Source organism: Aptenodytes forsteri, unplaced genomic scaffold (genome assembly GCF_000699145.1).
Source record: "Aptenodytes forsteri isolate BGI_AS27 unplaced genomic scaffold, ASM69914v1 Scaffold87, whole genome shotgun sequence".
NCBI classification, from domain to species: domain Eukaryota; kingdom Metazoa; phylum Chordata; class Aves; order Sphenisciformes; family Spheniscidae; genus Aptenodytes; species Aptenodytes forsteri.
Genome location: NW_008796041.1, coordinates 6,552,699 through 6,574,296, shown reverse-complemented (window position 1 = coordinate 6,574,296; position 21,598 = coordinate 6,552,699). Strand labels below are relative to the sequence as shown.

Sequence of the window (21,598 nt, the reverse complement as noted above, 5' to 3'; positions counted from 1 at the left end):
TGTAAGGAAAAATTTCTTTACTGAAAGAGTGGTGAAACATTGGACCAGGCTGCCCAGGGAAGTGGTGGAGTCCCCATCCCTGGAGGTATTTAAAAGACGTGTAGATGAGGCGCTTAGGGACATGGTTTAGTGGGCATGGTGGTGTTGGGTTGACGGTTGGACTCGATGATCTTAGAGGTCTTTTCCAACCTCAATGATTCTATGATTCTATGATTCTGTGATAACTTTCATTTGTTTCCTCTGTGTTTAGAAAGCACCCCAAAGAAAGTGATTTCCAAAAGACCCCGCTATGAGATGTCCAGAAAAGCCAGGAATCACACTTATCTCTTCAGCATTTTCTTGTCAGTAGTATGTTTATTCCAGGAAATGTGGATTGCCTTCATTTAGAGTTAACAACTGCATTTGTCTTTTTCTGCTTCCTGCGGTTTTCTATGTCATCATCAAGCATGTGAGTGTCATTTACACTATTTCTCTTTCTCAGCAGTTTCTCCTTGTGAAGACCAGTTTGTCTGTTGTCGCACCACTGGGGACTCCAATGAAGTACATAATTTCTTGCTTTTTCTGTCATTGCTCTGTATTTTCTCCCCTGTAACCTCTGAACTCTGATATGAAGCCAGAGAACACAGAAGGACCATTGAGTACTTATGGTTTGGTTCGGTTTGTTTTTAAGAAACAGAAATGACTGATATCCAAAAGTGCACAACTTCTCTCTTAGCTTCAAATCATTTTAGCTGGTTTCTGCAGCTGAACCTGGCAGTCCTCATTTCGCTGCCAAGCACTGCCTGCTAGAAGAGATTTTGCTTATATAGGATGATAATAGGATATCATAAGTCACAAAATTATCTGATACAACTCAGCATGTATATGTTGAAAACTGAGTTTCATTACATCTGCTGTAGTGCCTTTAGGATTCCAACAAAAAGACAGCAGTAGATATTTTCCTCCCTTACGAATGGTGCACACTGAATCCCATACAATGCAAATGGAGAAGATGAGCATGGTAGGGAACATCTCCATGGGCAGGTGTGAGTAACCGGAATTACTTCATCTTAGAAGAGACAAATCAGCAGTGAAAAAGGCAGTGCAGCCTGGGAGGAAAGCTGGGGGATCACTAACGAGCATCCTCAGGAGAGCATCATACAAAAAGATGTCCAATAGAAATAATTGATGATAATATTCATAAAAGTAGTGCATGGGAACCATAGTGTAGAGGACTGGTTAAACTCCACTCTCTAATTAGAGAATAGAGGAAAGCAAATTTACTGCTCTTTTCAAGGATGTGAAACTGGAGTTAGCCAGGGTCACCAACTTTCCCTGGCAGCGAGTCTTGTACAAAGACTATCCTACAGGTTGCCTTCAAAGGACCAGGCTCACTTTCACTCTTGCTTTCACTACGAGGAGACAAAGCCTCAAATTTATTCATCTTCATCTACCTTAGATTTACTTAGCAGAAGTAGATTAGAAGAAGGGAGATTCTTCCACAACAGCTTAACTTTCAAATAGGGCAATATCAAAAACAGAACAGTAAGCAATCAGTCAAAACACGTAACAAATACTAAACATGTGGACCACAAACTATTCAGTGTGATACCCTGAAAGTCTGGACCTGAGAATCTATTTTTAGGAATATTTTCTCTCATAATTAGCTAAACCAAATATAAATCACTTTGTCTTGCTGCTGCCAGAAGAATCTTTTTAAACAATCCATTCATTTAATTCACCTGGGATGAGGAGTTATTTAAAAAATATTTGTGCAAAACCTTGTCAAACTGATTATTGTTAATTATTAGTAGACACTGTGCTGAGGTGACACTTTGGTCTACACAGATGTTAGTGTAAAAATAACTGATTATTAGATATATTAAGAAAAAGAATCTTCTGGGATGAAGTTCACTGAATTTTCAGTAAAAGAGGAAGAGCCTTAGCTCTTTGCGAGGAAATGTTGTAATCCAACCTGTGAAAAAAAAATCCCTTTTAAAAATATTCTGACATTTCCTGATTTTTATTACTTGAAAATATACTATCACTATGATTAAGCTGCAAAGGCGTTTAGCTTGTATTTTGACAGAGAATGACAGCAATAGTAAGGCTTTATTTATACAGCAGAGCATGCCATATAGCAAAGAATATTTGAAAATATTCTGTATCTTAAAGACGCTGTCAGGAACTGGTTAGTCATAACTTGCTAATATGAGCAGTTCTAAAGCAAATGGATATTAGAGGAGAAGTGACCAGGAACCAAATAAGTAAGTTACCCTTTTGTCTCCTTGACCTTTGACTCACTTGGATCCAAATTTGACAAAGATTGCAGCTGCTAAGTATATTACCACGAGATGTAGGTAGTGGCTTTTAGTCAGACTGTAAAAATAACGCCCCCCACCCCCCCTCCCCCAACACCAATACAACTTAACTTTTTCTTCTGGAGAAAAGATAACGAGGGAACTGACGTCTCTTGGAATATATAAACACTCCCTCGGAGTTTAGAGGCTATGTGCTTGGTGGGGAGATTTAGCTGCTTCTCTTCTCATAACTCGATGTAAGTCATGTGTTAAGTACTTGTACGTTCAGCTTTAAAGTCAGTTGCCCTTATTCAAGGTGAGTCATATGATACAATGTTTAAAATCAGAGGGTTTTCCTCAGAAATACTTTTAAAATGAGCTGGTGGAAAGCTCTTGAAAAGATTTATTTTTAATATAAAATAAAATCACAGGATTTTGCAAAGCTGTTTGCAAGAAACAGTGACATTTTACATGTATTAGTGAAATGCTTCGTTACTGTGTTAGCAATGGTATTTTATGTTCAGTATTGCTGGCTTTCCCAATTGCATTCTGTCTTTTGATATTTAATATGCTTGAAACTACAGTTCTGGAGTCATGTGAATTTATAAGAAATGCATCTTTTTAAAGTGATATTTGTAGTATTTATTATTGCAGATAAAACCCTCTGAACTATAATATCAAAGTACATCAAAGATTTAAAAAAAAAAAAGCAGAAATAACCTCTTCCCTGCAAATGTATCTCTTAATAATTTCAGGATCTGACCTTGAAGAAACTGGAATTATGTTTAAAGAAACACCATGTTTTCGGGTTGAAACTCTTAATAGGAATTTTCAAAGCCCATCTTAATTTTCACTATACACACTGCTTCTTCCCCATGTAGTTGCCCTCATTTGGGGCAATAAATCTGATTCTCTGTCAGAATTGAAGTAATGCCATGTCAAACAATGTTTAAAAATTACTAATAGAGCTGGAGGGATCATTAAGAAAATACAGATAATATTCTTTGATTTTTATAAGGGCTTGCTTTAAACTGACATGTACAGAAGTATAAATTAAGTAGGCAAGAAAAAGTTTAATAACATTTTGCATGTTTCCTCCTATTCAGTTGCTTATAAATTGCCTTTTCAGAGATTTGAATGGACCGTTTCCATTGTCAATATTCTATTAAGGACATTTGAAACAATATTAAAAAGTACATACCCAACACTAGAATGGGGTGAATATTCTTATTGATCTTGTAGTCCAATCTAAGTTTAATTGATACTATAGTCTCATAGACAATATCTAATTTTGTTATGGTACTCTCTATTCTGCTTAAGGTAAATTATTTTCGCTTGAATATGAATTCCCAGACACAACTGCATTCTTATTGGAAATTTCTATTTAATCTTCTTACTTTACATTCAGTTGTGATAGATGAGAATAGCTTGTTGACTTCTATGTGAAACTGAGTGTTGTGTTATGTTGTGAGTGCTCTTCATTGCAGTTGTGTAATGGATAATTTGAATTGCATAAATTGAGATATGTCTAGACTGCTATTGCATTGTGTTTGGTGGGAGAAGGGTGAATATTTTACAATTTGCAAAAGCTTGGAATAAGCACAAGTTATTAGCAGCCAGTTGCTTTCTAGCTGTTTGCTGCTAGTGCTCATGAGAGATACCTAGTCTGCCTAACACAAAAAAAAATCCATAGGAACAGCTTGTAGAAACTTAGATGGAAATGTATTTTGGTGGAAGGTGTATATCTGTTGAATTTGAAAAGCTTCAGTATGTAAGCTAAGAAAAAAAGTCTGACAATGCCTAAAAGCCCTCTTTAAACATTTATGGAAGAGATAATTTCCATTTTTAATTTTAAAATGTGTATTTCCACACTTTTAAAAAAAATCTGCTAGAATAGAGAGCATTGGGGAAAAAAATCAACCTGAAATACGTACTTTTCAGAATTTGATTTCACTGAGAATTTCTGCTTCTCCTTAGATTTGTTACAGTGTGTAACAGCAGTCAGATTTTTAAATCCCCACATCGCTTATCCAATGAGTTGCACAGCAGTATTACAGTTATGCTATTGCCAGACTAAAGATCCTGATCTGAACATATCTACAAAGATATGAGAGTTGGTCCTAGTGACTTTCACTTAAAAGTTCTTCAGGTCTAATGAATTTCTAACTTGAGTTTGCTTTGAAAAGTTTGCTGTTAGCCACATTATGCATCCATCCACTATATCGAAGAGCCTTTAATAGCTTGGTGTTTTTATAATTCAGTCAAGTTGTCTTTCAGTTATCTTTGTGAAAAATGCAACAGGTTGCATGAAAAGTTTGGGAAAATAGATTTTTTTTCTTGATGTTATCTCTTTGATTATTTTCTATTGCTGTTGTGTGCAAATGCACAGAGTAACAGAGCTGGTAGAGAGGAAAGCAACTAAGTAAACCTGCGGTTCAAATAAGGTGCACCTCCTCCAGCAAAAAAGCCAGGTTTACAGCTCTAAAGAGATTCTTCTCAGTCTCTAGCCAAAGTCAAAAACTTTAGCCAAATCTGGTTTCTGTCTTGGTCCCTTGTATGTGCAGGTAAAGCAATCAAAGAGTAAAGTTTTGATATGGGAACCACAAGGAATCACCTGGTGGCAGGTGGCAGGACTGGCTGACTTTTGTAAGAAAGGTATTTTTCTGAGATTGCAAGTAGTCTTTCGGTCATTCTACTTGCAAGTATCCAAGGAGAAATGATTAAAATACCAAATAAGCTCAAATGTACTGAAATAGTCATTGTTAATGTCAAGGGACCCATAAACTGCTGCTAATGCAAGAGCAGGCAAAAGGTGGGTTTCCAACACAGCTGAAAGGGGCAGTCTGGGCTCAGGTACAGGTATGATATAATTGTGAGTTTGGTTGGACATGGGAGGACACATCATTAACCTGTTGACCATGGTACCTTATACGTCAGTGCATGCTGTATGTGTTCTTTTTTCAATAAAAGGACCTCATAACTGCATTTATGAAAATAAAAGACATGCTATTCCTACACCTGCTTTACTATTTAGAAATCTATGAAGATTTTTTAACCCTTTAATCCTCATGAGTAAACTGGGAATTCAGGTTGAGTTGTTCTTCCACTCCATCTTTCTGTTTTCCTTTGCTCTCTGTGTTTGGCCTTGAATGCGTAACTAACTCTGCAACTAATACCTGCTTTAAGATTGATTTAGAGATGATCACATGTTAACAAACAGAAATTGGTAAGAGTAAAAAGGATATGGCCAATGGTATCTAAAATAGAAAACGGCAGACTTTCTGTTAGCTGGAGGTCTAAAGCAAATAATAAAACTGCAAATTCTGTGGATGTGATTAATTCCTGAGCAAGAATAAATTGGAAATTAGGCAGCTCTTTATCTCAGTTATTCATAAACAGGAACAAATAGGAAAAACTATCGCTGGGAGCTTATGTTTCACCATATATCTCAGCACTGGTATCATTCTGATTTTCTTTACAACACCTTTCACTAGGGGCCAGATCTTAAGATATGTTAGCACATATTACCAGCAACTGTTGTTTTCCAATGAGTAATTGCAGGTATTTTTTTTTCTGATACTGAATGATCTTGAAATACAAAGTGTTACATCTTTCAAAGATCAAAATCTAGGCTCTCTTTAAGAAGTCAGTCTTTCTGTAAGGCAATTGGGAGTGATGAAACTAGGTGATGGTAAGAATGCAGCTCTAAAAGGAAAATCCAGTCGTGCCTTTGTCATGAAGTTGCCAAAACAAAGTTTTACCCCTTCAGTAGTAGACTGTGGACTGACCGAGATCTGGAATGACAGGCTTCTCGCAGGTGCCTCCCCTTGGAGGCTGCCGTTCCCACCAAGGTGCTGATGGACCTTGAGGACTTCCTTACCGGCATAATGCAGAAACAGCCTGGATAGCTCACGCTAGGGGTGTAAACTCCTGGTTTTGCTTGAAGTGGGAGCCATGGGCATTGCAGGCTGTGAAAAAAGCAGAGGGCTATAGCCTCTTCCTTTGGCACAGAGAGATTTTAGAGAAGGTGCTTGCCTCAGGAAGTGTCAGACAAATAATAATTATGTCAGTTTGCAACACAGCCAAGGGAAAAAAAAAAAGACTAATGGAATAAAAAAAGATAATGATCTGTAACAAGTGACTAGCTTGGCAAAAGTACATACAACTTTTTTTTTTTTTTTGGCACTGGTTGCCATTGTCTGGCTGATTTTGACATGTTATCTTTCTACCTGCTTCACGTCATGCACTTTGTACTTTGAGCTTTGGAATGTGATTTTTTTTGTTCACTCTCTCCTTATGTTAGCAGCTTCTCTCAGGAACATCAGTGAGTCTATTCGGATCAAGAAGTGAGAAAAAAACATCAAGCCTTACAGCAAGAATATTTTTACATTGTCTATCTTCACCCTGACAAAGGAGAGGAATGGGCTGTAACAGAAACTGTGGGCTCCTCACTGGGGCCATCATCGGTGCTGTGCTGGCTATCTTCGGAGGAGTTCTGATACCAGTTGGAGATAACCTAATAGGCAAAGCAATAAAAAAGGTACAAATTTTTTTCTTTATTTTTCAATCTATATGGTTTGTGGTTATTGAATAGTCATTATTTCTAAATCTTGTGTTCTGTTTCTGCTTTTTTCTTTTTTTTTTTCCTTTATTAAACCTATTTTTTGTAATATATGCAATCCAAACTTCCCTGGGAATAGATGCTGCAGCAATACTTTTTTTTAATATATTAATTATATTGTCATGTTTACTTGCTTGCTGTCTTTCATGCTTCACATGAGAAGCCAAAATATTGTTTTCAAGATGTGTTTTCAGTAATGTAATTTAAAAGTAAGCATTTTTTAATTTTTATTTTAATTATGTTTGTTTCTAGTTTCTTTATTTTTTCCCCACTTGATGCATTTACTTATTTTTCTGTGTTTTTTTCTTATTTTGGTACTCACTCCATGCACTTATATTTATGTACTATAAATAATCTAAACAAACTTCTGATGCAGAATCTAATCCTACACTTGCATGCATTCAGCTCACATTCTGTGACTATATGATCCAAGCCAATGTGCTGCGCAAGACCACAGGATCTGATCAAATACATCTCCTTGATTCAAGGAGTGTGAAGAGTAACTGAAGTAGAGTGTTGTAGCCCTGGCAGACACAATTTTTTTCTGGTCTTTTAGATGATTTTATTTCTTTAAAATCTACTTTTGTCTTTAAAGAAAAATGAAGTTAATTTGTTAAATCTTCCGTGAAAAGGGTGTATAACTGAGGGTCTAGATCATGGAGTAATCTGGAGTGAAGGACCATGGAAGCCCTGGGGTGTCCACCATGGAGACATGGAGTCTCCTTGGAGTCACTGCACCCAAAATGGGCTCTCATACAGTTAAAAATCTAGAAATCTTAAGGTCTTTGGCTGATGGTTAATCTTCCTAATGATCTGCTGTGGCGCTGAAGACTGTGGAGATCTTGGAGATACTTATTCAAAGGCCCTTCTGGAAGACTGCCCTTAACTCAACAGCTATTGAAGTCAATTGAGCAGGTGGATATATAAACTGTCAGGAAACGTTAAACTGTCTGTTGAGGCCCTGCCTAGATTCTACCATCACTTTTTTAAAAAATTGGAAAAAATGGTTTCTACACATAACATGTTAATTTTGTCAGCAAACTCAATGAAAACCTAACTGTAGAGGAATTTTCCAATTCTTATTGTATTTTTCATGAAATTTTCAAATTTATAGAGAATAAAAAAATAATTCTCACTAGATAATATCTCACCCACCTTGCAACATTTTACAAAAAAGTCATACTTTCTATATTTGCAAATAATTTTAATTGATTGACATATTGAGGAAATGGCAGGTTTTCTAGGAAGCACAGTTTTGAAAATGTGTATGTCCTTACATTAAATATCAACTTTGAGTTAATCCAGAGAGTTGTCTTATGCCATTAAGTATTTTGAAAGCAAATTACACGTATTAGCAATGTTATGTGTTCATCTGTTTACTTACAATAATGAACCAGTTATACAGCATGGTTTGCAAATGTCTACATATGAAATTATACCTGCATCGGTTCTTAGTGGTAAAGTATTAGACAGAGTAATTTTTTCCTCAACCTCTTTATAATTTTCTGCATTGTGATCATGTTTCAGATGCTTGTACCTCTTTCAAGGCAGCTTGTTTGATATATAAAAAGGAAAACTTGGACCAGTATTCATATAAAACATAAAAGAGTAAATTTGTAGAGGCTTTATTTATTTAAGTAAATAGATACTTTTTTCCTAAGCACAAGTCATACTAGATTACTTTTTTCCTATTTATCATGCTGACTCTTTAGTGAGACCATGAGACTCTAAGACAATTCTTTTTCAGAAAAGATATGCCAAGGTGCAACAGCTGAAATATGCCATCAGTTCAGCTCAAGAGGGACTTGAATCTAACTAATTCTGATTTACCTGTGTTGATGAAAGGGCTAGTAAGAAAAACAAATATTTGTTATTCACTGCAGTTCTATTTAAGATAAATATAGAGCTGACTGCAAAGGAAACAGGTCTGCTGAGCAGAGCATACTGAAAATACATCTTTTCTGAAATCTTTCACTTTTGCAAATATCATTTTTTAAGGAAATGTTTGGTAGAAACAGATCAGTTTCAATGACAATTTTATTTGGAATTTCTCAAGAATAGAGACTCTAGGACAGGAAAAAAAACTAATGAGCAAGATGTTCTCTCAGATATGGCCTGTAAGCATTTATATTTCCATTTGGACTCATATGAGGCAAAGCCTGATCTTAGGTCCTCACCCACTGGGTGAAAACAAATGTCAAAATGGCATATTTTTAATAAAAAGGAAAAACTCTTTCAGCTATCACCATTATAAGTAAAATCATGTCTTAAATTCTGCACAGTCCAAAGCTTGAAAAAAGACCCCTAGTTGTTCCTCTGCCTATTCTATCTCAGAATAAATCCTAGCTCTTTGCACAAATTGACAGCAACACAGTAAGACCAAATAAATATTTCTGGGGGAAATGAATTTTGCTATAAAATGTTATTGCTGGATTAGAGAAACAAATGTTGAATAATTTTTTTTTCTCCTGAATGAATAGTTTTAGGGCACTTCATACTATAACAAGTCAAATTGTCATAAATTAACTTGTTATCAAGATTTAGTCAAATCACATTATCATCAATTTACTCTCAAGCAAGTCCAGTTGAGCTTCTTAGCATCTTCCAATAAATAGGGACAACTTTAGTTTCAAAAATCAATGCAATCAATAGTTCTTGCCATTCTTGTTCTTCTAGCAGCAGAAGCCTGAGCATGCTTCCCTTAAGCACACATCTTTGCAGCTTACCAAACCCTGCCAGCCTCATTTCTTCTTTATTGCAGTCATTGAGAGATTAGCCTGAGTAAACACTGCAGGACGTATTTTGCTGGAAGGCTGCATACTGTTGTTGCAGCAAAGAGAAAGCATCTGCAAGTGTATAGACAATCTCAGGTGCCCTTAGAAATTTGACAGAGACTCTCAGGGTATAGGCTGTTATCTCCTATCAGGTAGGTGCTGTTCTCCACCCATGAACAATCCATGGGTGGACAACCCAAAGTCCATGTAACACCAAGATGTCATCTCTTCATGTATTCCCGTTTATTAATATACATCTGTGCTTCAACGCAAAACACATTGCTATCTTCTCCAACCCCAGACTGCTCTACCTGTGTCTCAGATCTTTTTGGGATAAGCTGTTTCTACTCTTGCCTCCAGCAGGTTTAAAGAATTTCAACATTATGTACATTTTCTGAATCTTTTTAGAGGCTCTTTCAAGAAACTGTCACTTGAAGAGCACACTCAAAATGACACCACCAGCAGCATCTTGAGTGGGATTAGTACTAAGCTATTTCAGCTCTGATACTATTCAGGGAGAGGAGACTTCCTCCTTAAAAGGTGCCTTTGATTTCAATACCAAAGGGCAAAAATCCTAATTTTCCCAAACACTGAATCTATCCCAAGGGGAGAGATGCCTTTCCATGAAGGCCTTAGGGATTTAGAAAACTGTCCTTGGTAAGTTAGGAGTGAAACATGAAAGTTTCAAAGTTCTTTACAAAAAATATTTTGTTGGAGGCTATCAAAATGTACCTTTTTAACTGACTCCACACATTTTGGTGGCACGCTATCATGTCTATTATAATTATTATTAGATATTATCATGTCTAACATTAAAAAAAAATCAAAAGAAAAGGTGAATTCAAAACAACAAATCAGAAAGCTTGCCTCTGATATTGTTGAAAGGAGATATTTTGCCATGGCTCAATTACTCCTTTTTGCCTTTCCGTCCCTTAAATCAATATTATTTATTTAGGCAAAATTCCCATCATTTCAGTTATGAAAAAACTTTTTTTTTTTTTCCCAGCTGATCAGCTTTTTTTTCCAGCTAGGTCTAACCACTCAAACTCATTGGTAGCTGATTCATTTGCCAGAATAATCTTTATCACCACTTTTCTAAGAGCTTTTGGTTTCTGCCTGAGCGCGTGAGCTCCGGAGGTTAACAGAAGTCACATAATGTTACTCAATATATTTAATTCCTGATGAATTGATAATTGATAACCACAGAATGGTGTATGATTTGCCACAATACCTCAGTTCTGCACTCTTTCTGTAGAGTCCTCAGGGTTAGTCTCTGCTATTTTTAGAAATAAAGCTATCAATTTTAACTATTATTATGTTTAGCCATCTGTCTCTACACATCTGTTCTCTGTGATTGGCCAGATTATATCTCCTCAGCTACTGGAGGCACAGGAAACACTTCTAATTTAAAATTGTGTTTGTGACATTCATATGCCACTTCTTTATCTAAACTAATGAAGCTAAAGCAACTGCTGGCTCTCAGCATAATATAAGTGATCTAATCACACATATTCCAGCATTATCAATGATAAACTTGATTGGCTTCCATAATTTTTTATGATCAAGGACTGAAAAAGGACTAAAAGTTTTTATCCAACAAAGCCTGAATAGAAAGGCTAATAATAAGCTAATTATCATCACTTAAAAAGTAATAAATGGCTATTTGTATCTTCAGCTGCAAAATGGAAGAAGATTATTTGCTTCCCTGGAACTTAACTTATTCAGTTTTACAGAATTGTATTGTTTGTTTCCTCGAGCTTACATATGCAGCCCAACACATAGAGATAAACTAGTAACAATTTTGTTGCAGCCTAAAGTATTCATGGCATCTCTCAGTTCCCAGGAAATGGCACCTTTTGTCCATCTGGACAGATCCTTTGTCAAGACATCAACTTTGTTTTACATTTTGTATTAATCAGAAATCATGATGGCTGAATTTAGTGTAAAGCAACAAAGTACAGCAAGCTTCTATTGCCGACTGCTCAGCATTTCTTGAATTTATGTATTGCCAGTTGACCCACCACAAGTTGGGGGAAAATTGTGTCAGAAACAAAAGGGGTTAAAGTTCCCATTGATTTCACTCAGTCTTGCACAGTTAGGTCATGAGATGAACTTGGCTGTGTAGCAATTACATATTGTATAGCTACTTTTGCTAACAATAGTTAACTATTGCATAAGACATTACAGCTGATGTAGGTTGACTAGGGAGTTGAGAAGTGTTTCATATTATCAATTGCAAATTAGTAGTTTCCCAAATTACCCTACCTTTCATAATATCACAAAGCATGGCAGTGTTACTAGGGGAATATACAAGTGACCAGCCATAGAGAGGGCTAATATTTAGGGCTGGCCTCACCAGTGATCAGACAGCCAAAACCCAAGGGCTTGCTGGTTTGAGGATATTAGTTTTATTAAATGAAGGCATGAATAAAGACAGAGCTCTAGATTTTCTTCTGCTTTAACCCGCCATTCGCACTCTCGAAGTATGTGACAGGGAATCATGCACACCTCCTTTGTGGAAAAAATGTTGTTAACAATAATGGCTGAATGCCACCAAAAATAATGGTCTTGCTCCCTTCCTCCCTCTCCCTCTTTTGTCCTGCTGCTTCCCTTGTTTTAGCTCTGGTTCTCATCTGCTCCTTCCCCCTACCCACACCACTGAGCCAAGTGGCTCACTGGTAGAAAGGTAACACAAAAAAAAAAAGAAATAATATTCCTCCAGTCTGGCAGGCAGAAACAGCTCCCTGAGGAATGAGAGCTGGCACAAAGGAAGGTTGGATCAGCTGTCCCCTTGAAGCATCCCCCAAGAGTGTCCATGGTGGCATTAGCACAGAGTAAATGGTGGGCTGCAGATCCACACAGTAACTTGTTGTGACCTGGCTGTCCCATGTGCTCAGGTCCCAGGGACCTCTTTGTACAATGCCCAAAGTAAGTTTTCTCTGTTGGCATTTCCTAAGGGTATAATACGGACATAGTAGTTATTCTTGCATGAAAAATAAAGGAGAGCCACCCCACCTCTTTAGGTGGACAGCAAATTTGTTCTATATTGATAAGAAAGTACATAGTATAGTAAAGTGCAGTAAGGGGCAGTACAAAAAGTATATTAAAAGGCTCGTCACATAGGCTACAGTCTCAGTTTACATGGAAAGTTGTCCTAGTTGTACTAAAAAGCCGGTATAAAGTCCTTGCACACTCTCAGCTTTCCCTGCAATAGCAGAGAGAGGATTAGAGGCAAAGATCCACCCTTTGGAAAAAATAATATCATTTACATGGAGAAAGCTGTGAGGAAGCATGTTCCTTATATTCTTCCAAGTCAACACAAAGTCATAAGATGTGATCATTGCAGAATAAACATTTTTCAAAGTGCCCAAAATGTCTAAAGCTAGAGGCAGGTTGGGGACTATTTCTGTGCCTCTCAAGGATGGGAGGAGAGGTCCTATGGCTCTGGCACTCTGAGCAAACTCTCCAGTGGCAGGGGAATTTGCATATCATTCTGTGCTCTTATAACCCCTAGCAAAGGGCTATAAAGAGAGGGAGGAATGGATGGAGGGAAAAACTTAAAGCTTTTAAGAAGCAAGTAACCCTGCTTTAAAATCTATCATCACAAGGTCGAAACTTCTCTATTCATTTCTGTGCCTGTATGCTGTTGACTTCTAGAGAGATTAGTTTGTCCTCTTGACCGTATAGCTGCCAGGAATCCTTAATCATTTCCCTATCCTAGTTCACAGAGGCAGGAGGTCAAATCCTGGCATCTGCCCCCATCCCAGGACCTTGCTGACTACAGATCGCAGACAGACTCTGAGCAGACCAAGCTGCGCGTTTCTTTATGTCAGCCTGCTTCTCCCAGATCCTTTGAGCAATTCTCTGTGGAAACTGAAAAAGTGATTTCCAAATCATGTAAGCATTCCTCTCTTCACCAAGGAGATGGTCTGCCCCATGCTGGATCACAGCTTTGATAGAGTCTTCGGCCTCCTGAGGTTTGCAAAACCAGGCTGAAGAGAATTTTAGCTGTGGGGTTTGAGTGCAAGACCTCAAGCTGATAACACATTTACTGTGGCAAGGTTTCCTTCCCCTCTCACACAAATGCACATAAATTATACCAGATATTCAGACAGCAAGCCCAGTGCTTTACACCACCAGCAAGGCATTTGCAACTCCACCATACAGGCTTTCCATAGACAAAGCCCTACCTGTGTTACGAGTTCTCCAAGACATGGTATTCATTTCTAACTGCAGTGGTTCTTAATTGGTAGTATCCTTTTTTATTGATGGTGGTTGCTAAGTAAACTCTAGAGGCAGAAAATTAAGGTAGAAAGAAAATCTAGCAAATTGTAATTTAAAATGTCTTTTCTTGCTATCTGGAGGGATTCCAGCCTTTTTCTTCCTGGGACTCTGTGAGCTGTGCAAACTAATTAATTAATATGGCACAACTCCTATAAAAAAGCATTTTATATGTTGGAGCCAGGCAGCCTAGGTTTTTCTTCTTATTGAAAAAAAATTTTCTAAATTTTTGCCACCAAGGGGAAAAACATTATCGCAGGACTTTGTGAAAATCATATAGAAAGGGGCCTGATGTAGACCAGGCAGAGCAGGCATTCCCCTGACAATACAGGAAACATACCTTCAAACTCTCCTTCGCACTGTACAGTCCCAAGGTCTGAATAGGCATTTACCGTATTATAGCTGAGTGCCACAGACATAAAGCTGTTGGTTACTCTAGAGTGGTTCCTGATGTCCTGTCTTGTCCTCATATCCATATTTTTCCCTCATTCCCTGTACCGGGGAACCTTCCTAACAAAACATTATCAAAACTTTCTTAGAAACTCTCAGTTTTGGTGGCAAGAGTTTTCTGACAAAAAAAAACCAGTCCTGCAAGAACACTATTTGCTTCTCTGGGTGCAAAATTACTTAGTGCCTGAGTAATGCTCAGAGATAACTCTCATTTCCTTCCCTGGGCTATTTGCAAATGTATGAAAAGTAGTTTATGGATTCTAAAAACTGCTGGGTATCATTCAGTCATTCAAAGATTTTCTTTTTACAAATTATCAGTGGATTTGGCAAGTATTTGGGAACTAAGGCAATGCCTGACCACAGCAGTAGGAAAGTTTTGCTACTGGCTGCAGTAGCAATTATATCAGCTTTGTGGTCACTTATTTTAGGGGGACTCACTTTTGCTGTCACTGAGCGGGAATGTCAGGCTGCCTTCAAATGTTGGCCAAAAATGTGTGCTGTATGCCTCACGTTGATGAGAAAACATCTTTTTTTTCCTGTTTGTTTGGGAATCTTCTACAATCATCTGCAGCTTGTCAGTCATTTTTTGTGGTTAATTTTAGTTTCGATTTTTGTCCTTTTAGGAAGCTGTCATTGCAAATGGTACCATTGCTTTTGAAAATTGGCTTGTGCCAGGAAGTTCAGTTTACAGGCAATTTTGGGTTTTCCATGTGCAAAATCCTTCAGAGGTATTAGACCAAGGAGCACGTCCAAAACTTGAACAAAGAGGACCTTACACGTACAGGTAAGCAAAACCCCCTGAATATGTGACATGTCATATCAGGTTTGCTAAAGTCAGAGAAAGTTCTGCTGAGTTAAAATTTGTTTTTGAAATTCCAGCGTCATATTTTAGTCAGACTTGACAAAAATGCCTAAATTGCAGCTACACACAGCAATCACAAACACTTTCTGTACTGGGTCTCACATTAGGAAAACACATATAGAAATAGGTAATTGGGTGTGAAGCTGTTTGCTCTTGTGAAAAACGATTGCTCATTAGCAAGGTGTTTGCCACAACAACACACAGGCACAGTTGCATTTGTTGCTGTTCAGTTTTTGCCAACTTTTAACATAGAAGAAAATATGCCAAATGCCATAAACCCAAGAGCTTATCTTCTCACCCATGTATCATTCATATTTATTTTAATAATGTTTTGTTTCTTTGTTCCTTTATGACTTATTTTTAATCTATAGCTTTTCCTTTTTCAATTTTTCCTCTGAAAAGCATTCCTTTTTCTGAATGTACTAGCTAGGGCCTAGATGCAGCAGTCCATCCCCATTCAGGGAAGCTTTTAATCATTTGCTTAATTTTAAACGTGATGTCGACGTAGGACTAGTTGATGCTTCCTGAGTCATTAAGCTCAGTACCCAGCTGTCACTGGCACCCTTGTTATGAAATTGCTTTCCTACAATGATATTTCTTTCTTGATATGTTTGGGGATGTATATTATATTTGCAAGATGGTTTTGCATTGCAGCATCTACAGCTGAGGTGCTTTGGTGCCTAAAAGATTATTTATTTCTCATTGGAAATAGAGAACTCTTGGTTCATAGAGTACCTGGGAAGACATAGGAAGTGGTTACACAGGAATCGGGAAACTAACCAGTTAAGAAATTCTGCAGAAGGTGAATTCCCGCTAAACAGAAATGTTTTACTCTAATGGTGGTGATGGTGCCTATTTTCTCAGGGACAAATCTCTGCCAGAAGCCTAGATGAGACTATGTAAGAAATGATGGCTATAGCTTTTCTCACTGCTGTGGCCATGCTCACCTGGGATATTGGGTCTACTTGAATCACTGTCACACTGAGTCTCTCCCTCTCAATCTCCCTTTAAATATTTAATTATTTATCCGTAGAGGGGTCAGCAAGAGGACAGGGACTTGAAAAGTTGAGCTAAAGCTAGAACTGCAGCAGCTCAGAGATTTGTACCTTAGTGATCTGCTGACCGGGCATGCTTGAGAGGCTTATGAGAATTTCAGTGGAGCTGAAAGACTGCTTATAGATCTCCACATGCATATGAAATGTTATCAAAGTGACTCCCATCATGGATTTAACCTGTAATCTGTTTTGTTGCAACACAGGCCTATCAAATCAAAACCTCAGAGTGTTTATTAACCATTCTGAGTCATCCCCTTCTAATTACATGCACCATGAGAAAGCTTAGAAAAAAATGTGACAAAATATAATTAAGTTAAAACAAAATATAAAAAGATAAAAGGTCCATTATTGAAATAAAAATAAAAAAGAAATATTTGTTTTCAATTTAGTATCAAGAAAAAAACATTCCATTAGGCACTAAGGGAATATTTCGAAAAGAAAAATACTTTACAGGAAATGGAATTTTTACATATATTCAGTTGAAAAGTTTAGAATCCTTTCGGTGGGTATAAATACTTCAACATTAATCTACAAAAATGTTCATCAACTTTTCAAAAAACTTCAGTCAGGCATGGTTATGTGTTGTCTCGAAAATCAAATGTTAAAAATATTCTGTGTTTTTATTTTGTATTTCAAGGGTGCGATATTTACCCAAAGAAAATATCACGGAAAACTCTGATGGCACAATATCCTACATGTTGCCTAATGTTGCTCGTTTTGAGCCTGATATGTCTGTTGGGACAGAAAATGATACCATCACGTGCCTCAACCTTGCTGTTGTTGTAAGTAAAGAAACAAAACCATAATGTCCACATTCAAGTGTTGAGATACTGGAGGAAATAGGGGAGAAGTTAGCATTAGTAATACTGAAACTGCCACAGGATACGCTTCCTGTCTGTGAACTCAGATGACATGAGTGTGAGCTACACTGAGAATAGCTGTATTACAGTCTTTAAAAAAGAAATAAAATTCTGAGTACATATTACATATATATTAAGGTTTCCTTATATTCCCAGGGTAATCTTAATGGTAAATGAAAATTGACTTGCTCTTGTCAATGGAAGCAAAGTCATCAGTTTGGATGGGATGCATCAAAAAGCATCCTCCTAGTCAATTTTAGTGTGGGAATGAATCAAGAGTTTGTGGATGGATTCCCTTTCTGTGTGAGGTACAGCATGAACAGTACAAGATGGATTTGCCATACTCTTTCCATAATATCCTCAGTCCTGCTTTGCAGGGGAGGCTGTATTAAATCCCATGCTCGGTGTATGCATGGCCTCGCTGCCCCAGCTGCTTGCTCCCCATGGTGCCCCTCAGCACCACTGCAATGACAGCCCCTGAGCTCTCCTTCCTGCTGAGACCTTAGTCCTTCAAAGAAAAGCACAGGGATCACCACCTAGAGCAGTGCTAGAGCCTTTTCAGTCCAGATGTTTTTGTGTTGTCACAGGCTGAGAATGTTTGCCCTTGACTGACGTTTACAGTTTTCATATTTATATTCAGCCCTGGTTGTGTTGCCTTATTGTCTTGCACTAGCTCTGTGGCATCTGCGTGTGAGTGTTCAGGACCACTGTGAGAGGGTAGGTGTTAGGGGCAGAGTGAAGAGATGCTTGGTGTTAACACGATATAGAATCATAGAATCAATCACAGAATCATAGAAAAGCCCATCTTGGAAGGGACTTCAAGAGATCATCTGATCAAATCTTTTCTGAGAAAGGAAGCCTAGATGAGATTTTCTAAAACCCTGTCCAATTGCACCTTGAAAACCTCCAGTGATGGGGACTTTGCAACATTCCAGTGATTGACTGTTCTCAGTGTAAAAAAATTCTTTCTTCTATCAGGATGAAACCTTTCCTGGTGCAAGTTGTACCCGTTGCCCCTTGTCTTCTCCATGTCGCTCTTTGTGAAGAAAGAGCCTCCATCTTCTTTCTAGCTGCCCTTTAAGTACTGGAATATTGCGATGAAGTCCACCTGAGCCTTCTTTTCTCTAGGGAGAAAAGACCTAATAAATAAAGACAAATGACCTTATTCAGACCAGATATATTCTGCCTGTGTCCTAATTTAGGCCAGCATCTCTCTTTTGGAAAGCTGTTCTTTTTTCCTGTACTCAGAGTCCTTCATGTCACGATATTAACTTACACTGCTCAGCTCCCATGCCTTGGACCATGTAGCTCTTTATGGGTCTAAGCATAGGCTCATGCCTGGAAGCAGCCGCATCAGGGGAGATGGGAACAGAGGATCCAAGCCCCATTTTGCTGTTCAGAAACAAACTGGTGTAAGCCCAAATTCCCAGAGAGGCTCTGCCTATCTCATTTGACAGCACTGACTTCAATCTAGTAGAGCCCAGTTTTTATATCATAACCTTGTCGTCAAAATACTCACAAGAGAATTCAGAGAGATGTTTTTCACACTTTCTTAACCCTGAGAGGACTGAACCCACATCTCCTCTATCTCATAATCTTGTCATATCCTTGCTTTCTGCTTACTTTGTGTTCAAGTTCAGACAAGAGTGTAAGATTCATGGGGTTGAGGAGGGCAGGAAATGAGGGTAAAAGAGACTATTCCATTGCTATCCCCATAGCACTAAGTACAAAGAGATGGTCTACTAAAGGGCTGAGCACTTGCACTAAGAGAATAACTTGTTTTTACACAGATTTACTTACCAAAATTGTTACAATTTCCTGCTTCACCAGGCAGGCCAACATAGATCATTTCTGTTTGCTTTCCACAAGTTATTCAGTGCCTTCAGGGACTTGACTTTGTGTTTATGCCTCTGGGAACGTTCATTACAATTACTGCTGGTAAATCTACATTATTCTTCATTGAATTAGGAAAAGTTATCCAGTATTTAGAATTGAAGCTGTTCAGAAAGGACTTGTTTGTTGCAAATATGTATTCTTTCTAAGTAAAGAAATAATGGAGATTCAGCACTTGATCAGTTTTATGCAGGATGCAGATGTATTGCTGCTAGCATGACAGCAAATCTAAACCACTTATCTAAGCCAATAAGTAACAAGGCTTGTATGTTTTTACTTACATGTTTATAGCGTGAATGAGTCTGAAGTATGTGACACACGGAGATGACAGAAAAGAGAGAGAAAACCAAAAGTGGTACAAACCATGTTACACAGATAGGGATTTGAGATTATTACTTGGAGATATTCAAAAGCCGTCTCGCCGTGGTCCTGGGCAACTGGCTCTCAGTGGCCCTGCTTGAGCAGGGAGGTTGGACCAGATGACCTCCAGAGGTCCCTTCCAACCTCAACTGTTCTGTGATTCTGTGATTAGGGATGATCTAGTGAACTCATGTAAGCAGTAAAGACAAATTGTCTGCCTTTGTGTAAGTTATGCCCAGTAATTGTTTTGTTAAAGTGTCAGTTTTCATTAGAAACTTAACTTACAGTGAGCTGCAACTCAGGAAACCGGCTTTGCCAGAGGTTTCTTGGAGTCAGTCTCTGTGGTTTTGATCCAGAGCACATGCAGAATTTTATGCTAAACATTAATTTTATTGCTGTTGTAGGCTGCACCTGCCTTGTATACAAACACTTTTATACAACTACTATTAAATACTTGGATTAAAGCTTCTAAGTCATCCATGCTGCAGAACAGAACAGTTAAAGAATTACTGTGGGGATACAAAGATCCCTTCTTAAACAAGGTCCCCTTCCCCTTGGACCCAGTTCTGGGAGTCTTCTACCCGGTAAGTGAAACCAATGAGGAGGCAAAGCCTTCAGTTATCATTCTTTGAATAAAAATTAAGGCAGCTGCTGTGAGGAAGAAAAATCTGACAATGCTACAGTCTGGTTCAGTACATCTAACTGTTATTCCTTCTTCTTGTGTCTGTTACAGTATAATGGGACATTCGACGGACTTTACAAAGTCTATACTGGGAAAGAAGATATTAAAAAAACAGCAATAATTGAAAGCTATAAAAACAAAAGGTATCATAGCATTGTATAATTAAAAACCATACTTATTTTCAAGGTATGGCTTTTAAAGCTCGATTCACTAAGAGCTATAGATAAATGGAAAATCTTCAACAATTCAAGGAAAGCTTGATCAAGCCCTGGGCTTAGCAAAAACACCTCCCTCTTTCAGCTATTCACGTTTCTGTTAGGAGCTTGGATTTAAGACAATTTTTGATACTTTGATACAAGTAGTTACTTCTGTTTTGCATACTTAAGTAGCTAGATCCCTTTTATCCTGTTCTAATGCATCATATAGTTTATCTGAATGAATAGAATCATAGAATCCTAGAATCATAGAATCATTAAGGTTGGAAAAGACCTCTAAGATCATCGAGTCCAACCGTCAACCCAACACCACCATGCCCACTAAACCATGTCCCTAAGCGCCTCATCTACACGTCTTTTAAATGAATGAACATCTCTATCCTCTGACTTTGCTAATGGATCAGGCTTATACCAGAGCAGTTATATTTAGCAATACAGGTAATGAAATGGATTACATGGTATAATATGCTACCTGCATGACTTTTTTTTTTATCTTAAAGGAATCTTTCATACTGGGAAGGTCACTGTGATTTGGTTAATGGCACAGGTAAGCCTATTAAAGCTTTTTAAAACTTCAACACATTTCTTGATATTGCAAGGAAATAATGAAATACGATATTTAAGTTAATTCCCCTGGGCTTCGACAGTTTTGTATTCTGTATATTAAATGTCTATATAAATATGAATGTATACATACTACTACTATTATACATGCATATGTGTGTATCTGTTATAATATATATAGTATACATTATTGTATGTTATTTTATATATACATGTACACACACCCTCTTCAGCTAGAGTGGATGTGGAAGAGACACAAGAAAAGAATCCAGCTCTCTGTTTCTACTAATTATCTTTATGGTATAGTATAGCTAAGGTTGTTTTTCTTTGCTATAGCAATTGAAAATTATCTTTGCATTCTAATAATGTATATTCATTTACAGTGTTGAAAAATAAAATTAAATGCACCAGAATGGACAGATTTTTTTTTTTTTACTGAGATATGAAAAGAAATTGAGGTGACAAGGGAAAAGGCTCACAGACAGGTGGTCTGGAGGCCACTAGCAAGTGAAAAGGGATAAAGAAGAGAAGTAGTTTAGTTTGGGATGAATAAACTAGAGAGGAATATTTTTGAATTTACTTTTGGAATGCATATGAAAACAGTTGAGTTGTTTAAGAGACATTTGTTCAAGATGATATTTTTATTCTGGATGAGTGAAAGCGTCTCTGTGAGGACACCAGAATCTGTTGAGCTGAGGCTGG

At 37.6% G+C, this 21,598-nt stretch overlaps 1 protein-coding gene across 8 annotated transcripts in view; it reads left to right on the top strand.

Moving 5' to 3' along the window:
• CD36 (CD36 molecule) overlaps positions 1 to 21,598 on the top strand; it is a 38,288-nt gene that overhangs the window by 5,866 nt on the left and 10,824 nt on the right. For 2 of the 8 annotated variants that reach the window (XM_009285526.2, XM_009285533.2), the window contains exons 1-7: positions 2,390 to 2,595; positions 6,583 to 6,819; positions 15,029 to 15,189; positions 16,960 to 17,104; positions 19,840 to 20,019; positions 20,169 to 20,260; positions 20,833 to 20,879. In XM_009285526.2, the coding sequence (XP_009283801.1) occupies positions 6,700 to 6,819; positions 15,029 to 15,189; positions 16,960 to 17,104; positions 19,840 to 20,019; positions 20,169 to 20,260; positions 20,833 to 20,879 (745 nt within the window). In that variant the 5' untranslated portion in view covers positions 2,390 to 2,595; positions 6,583 to 6,699. Of the gene's footprint in view, positions 1 to 2,389; positions 2,596 to 6,582; positions 6,820 to 15,028; positions 15,190 to 16,959; positions 17,105 to 19,839; positions 20,020 to 20,168; positions 20,261 to 20,832; positions 20,880 to 21,598 lie in introns of those variants that run through there. The other 6 variants (XM_009285532.2, XM_009285530.2, XM_009285531.2 and 3 more) reach the window with 5 other exon arrangements.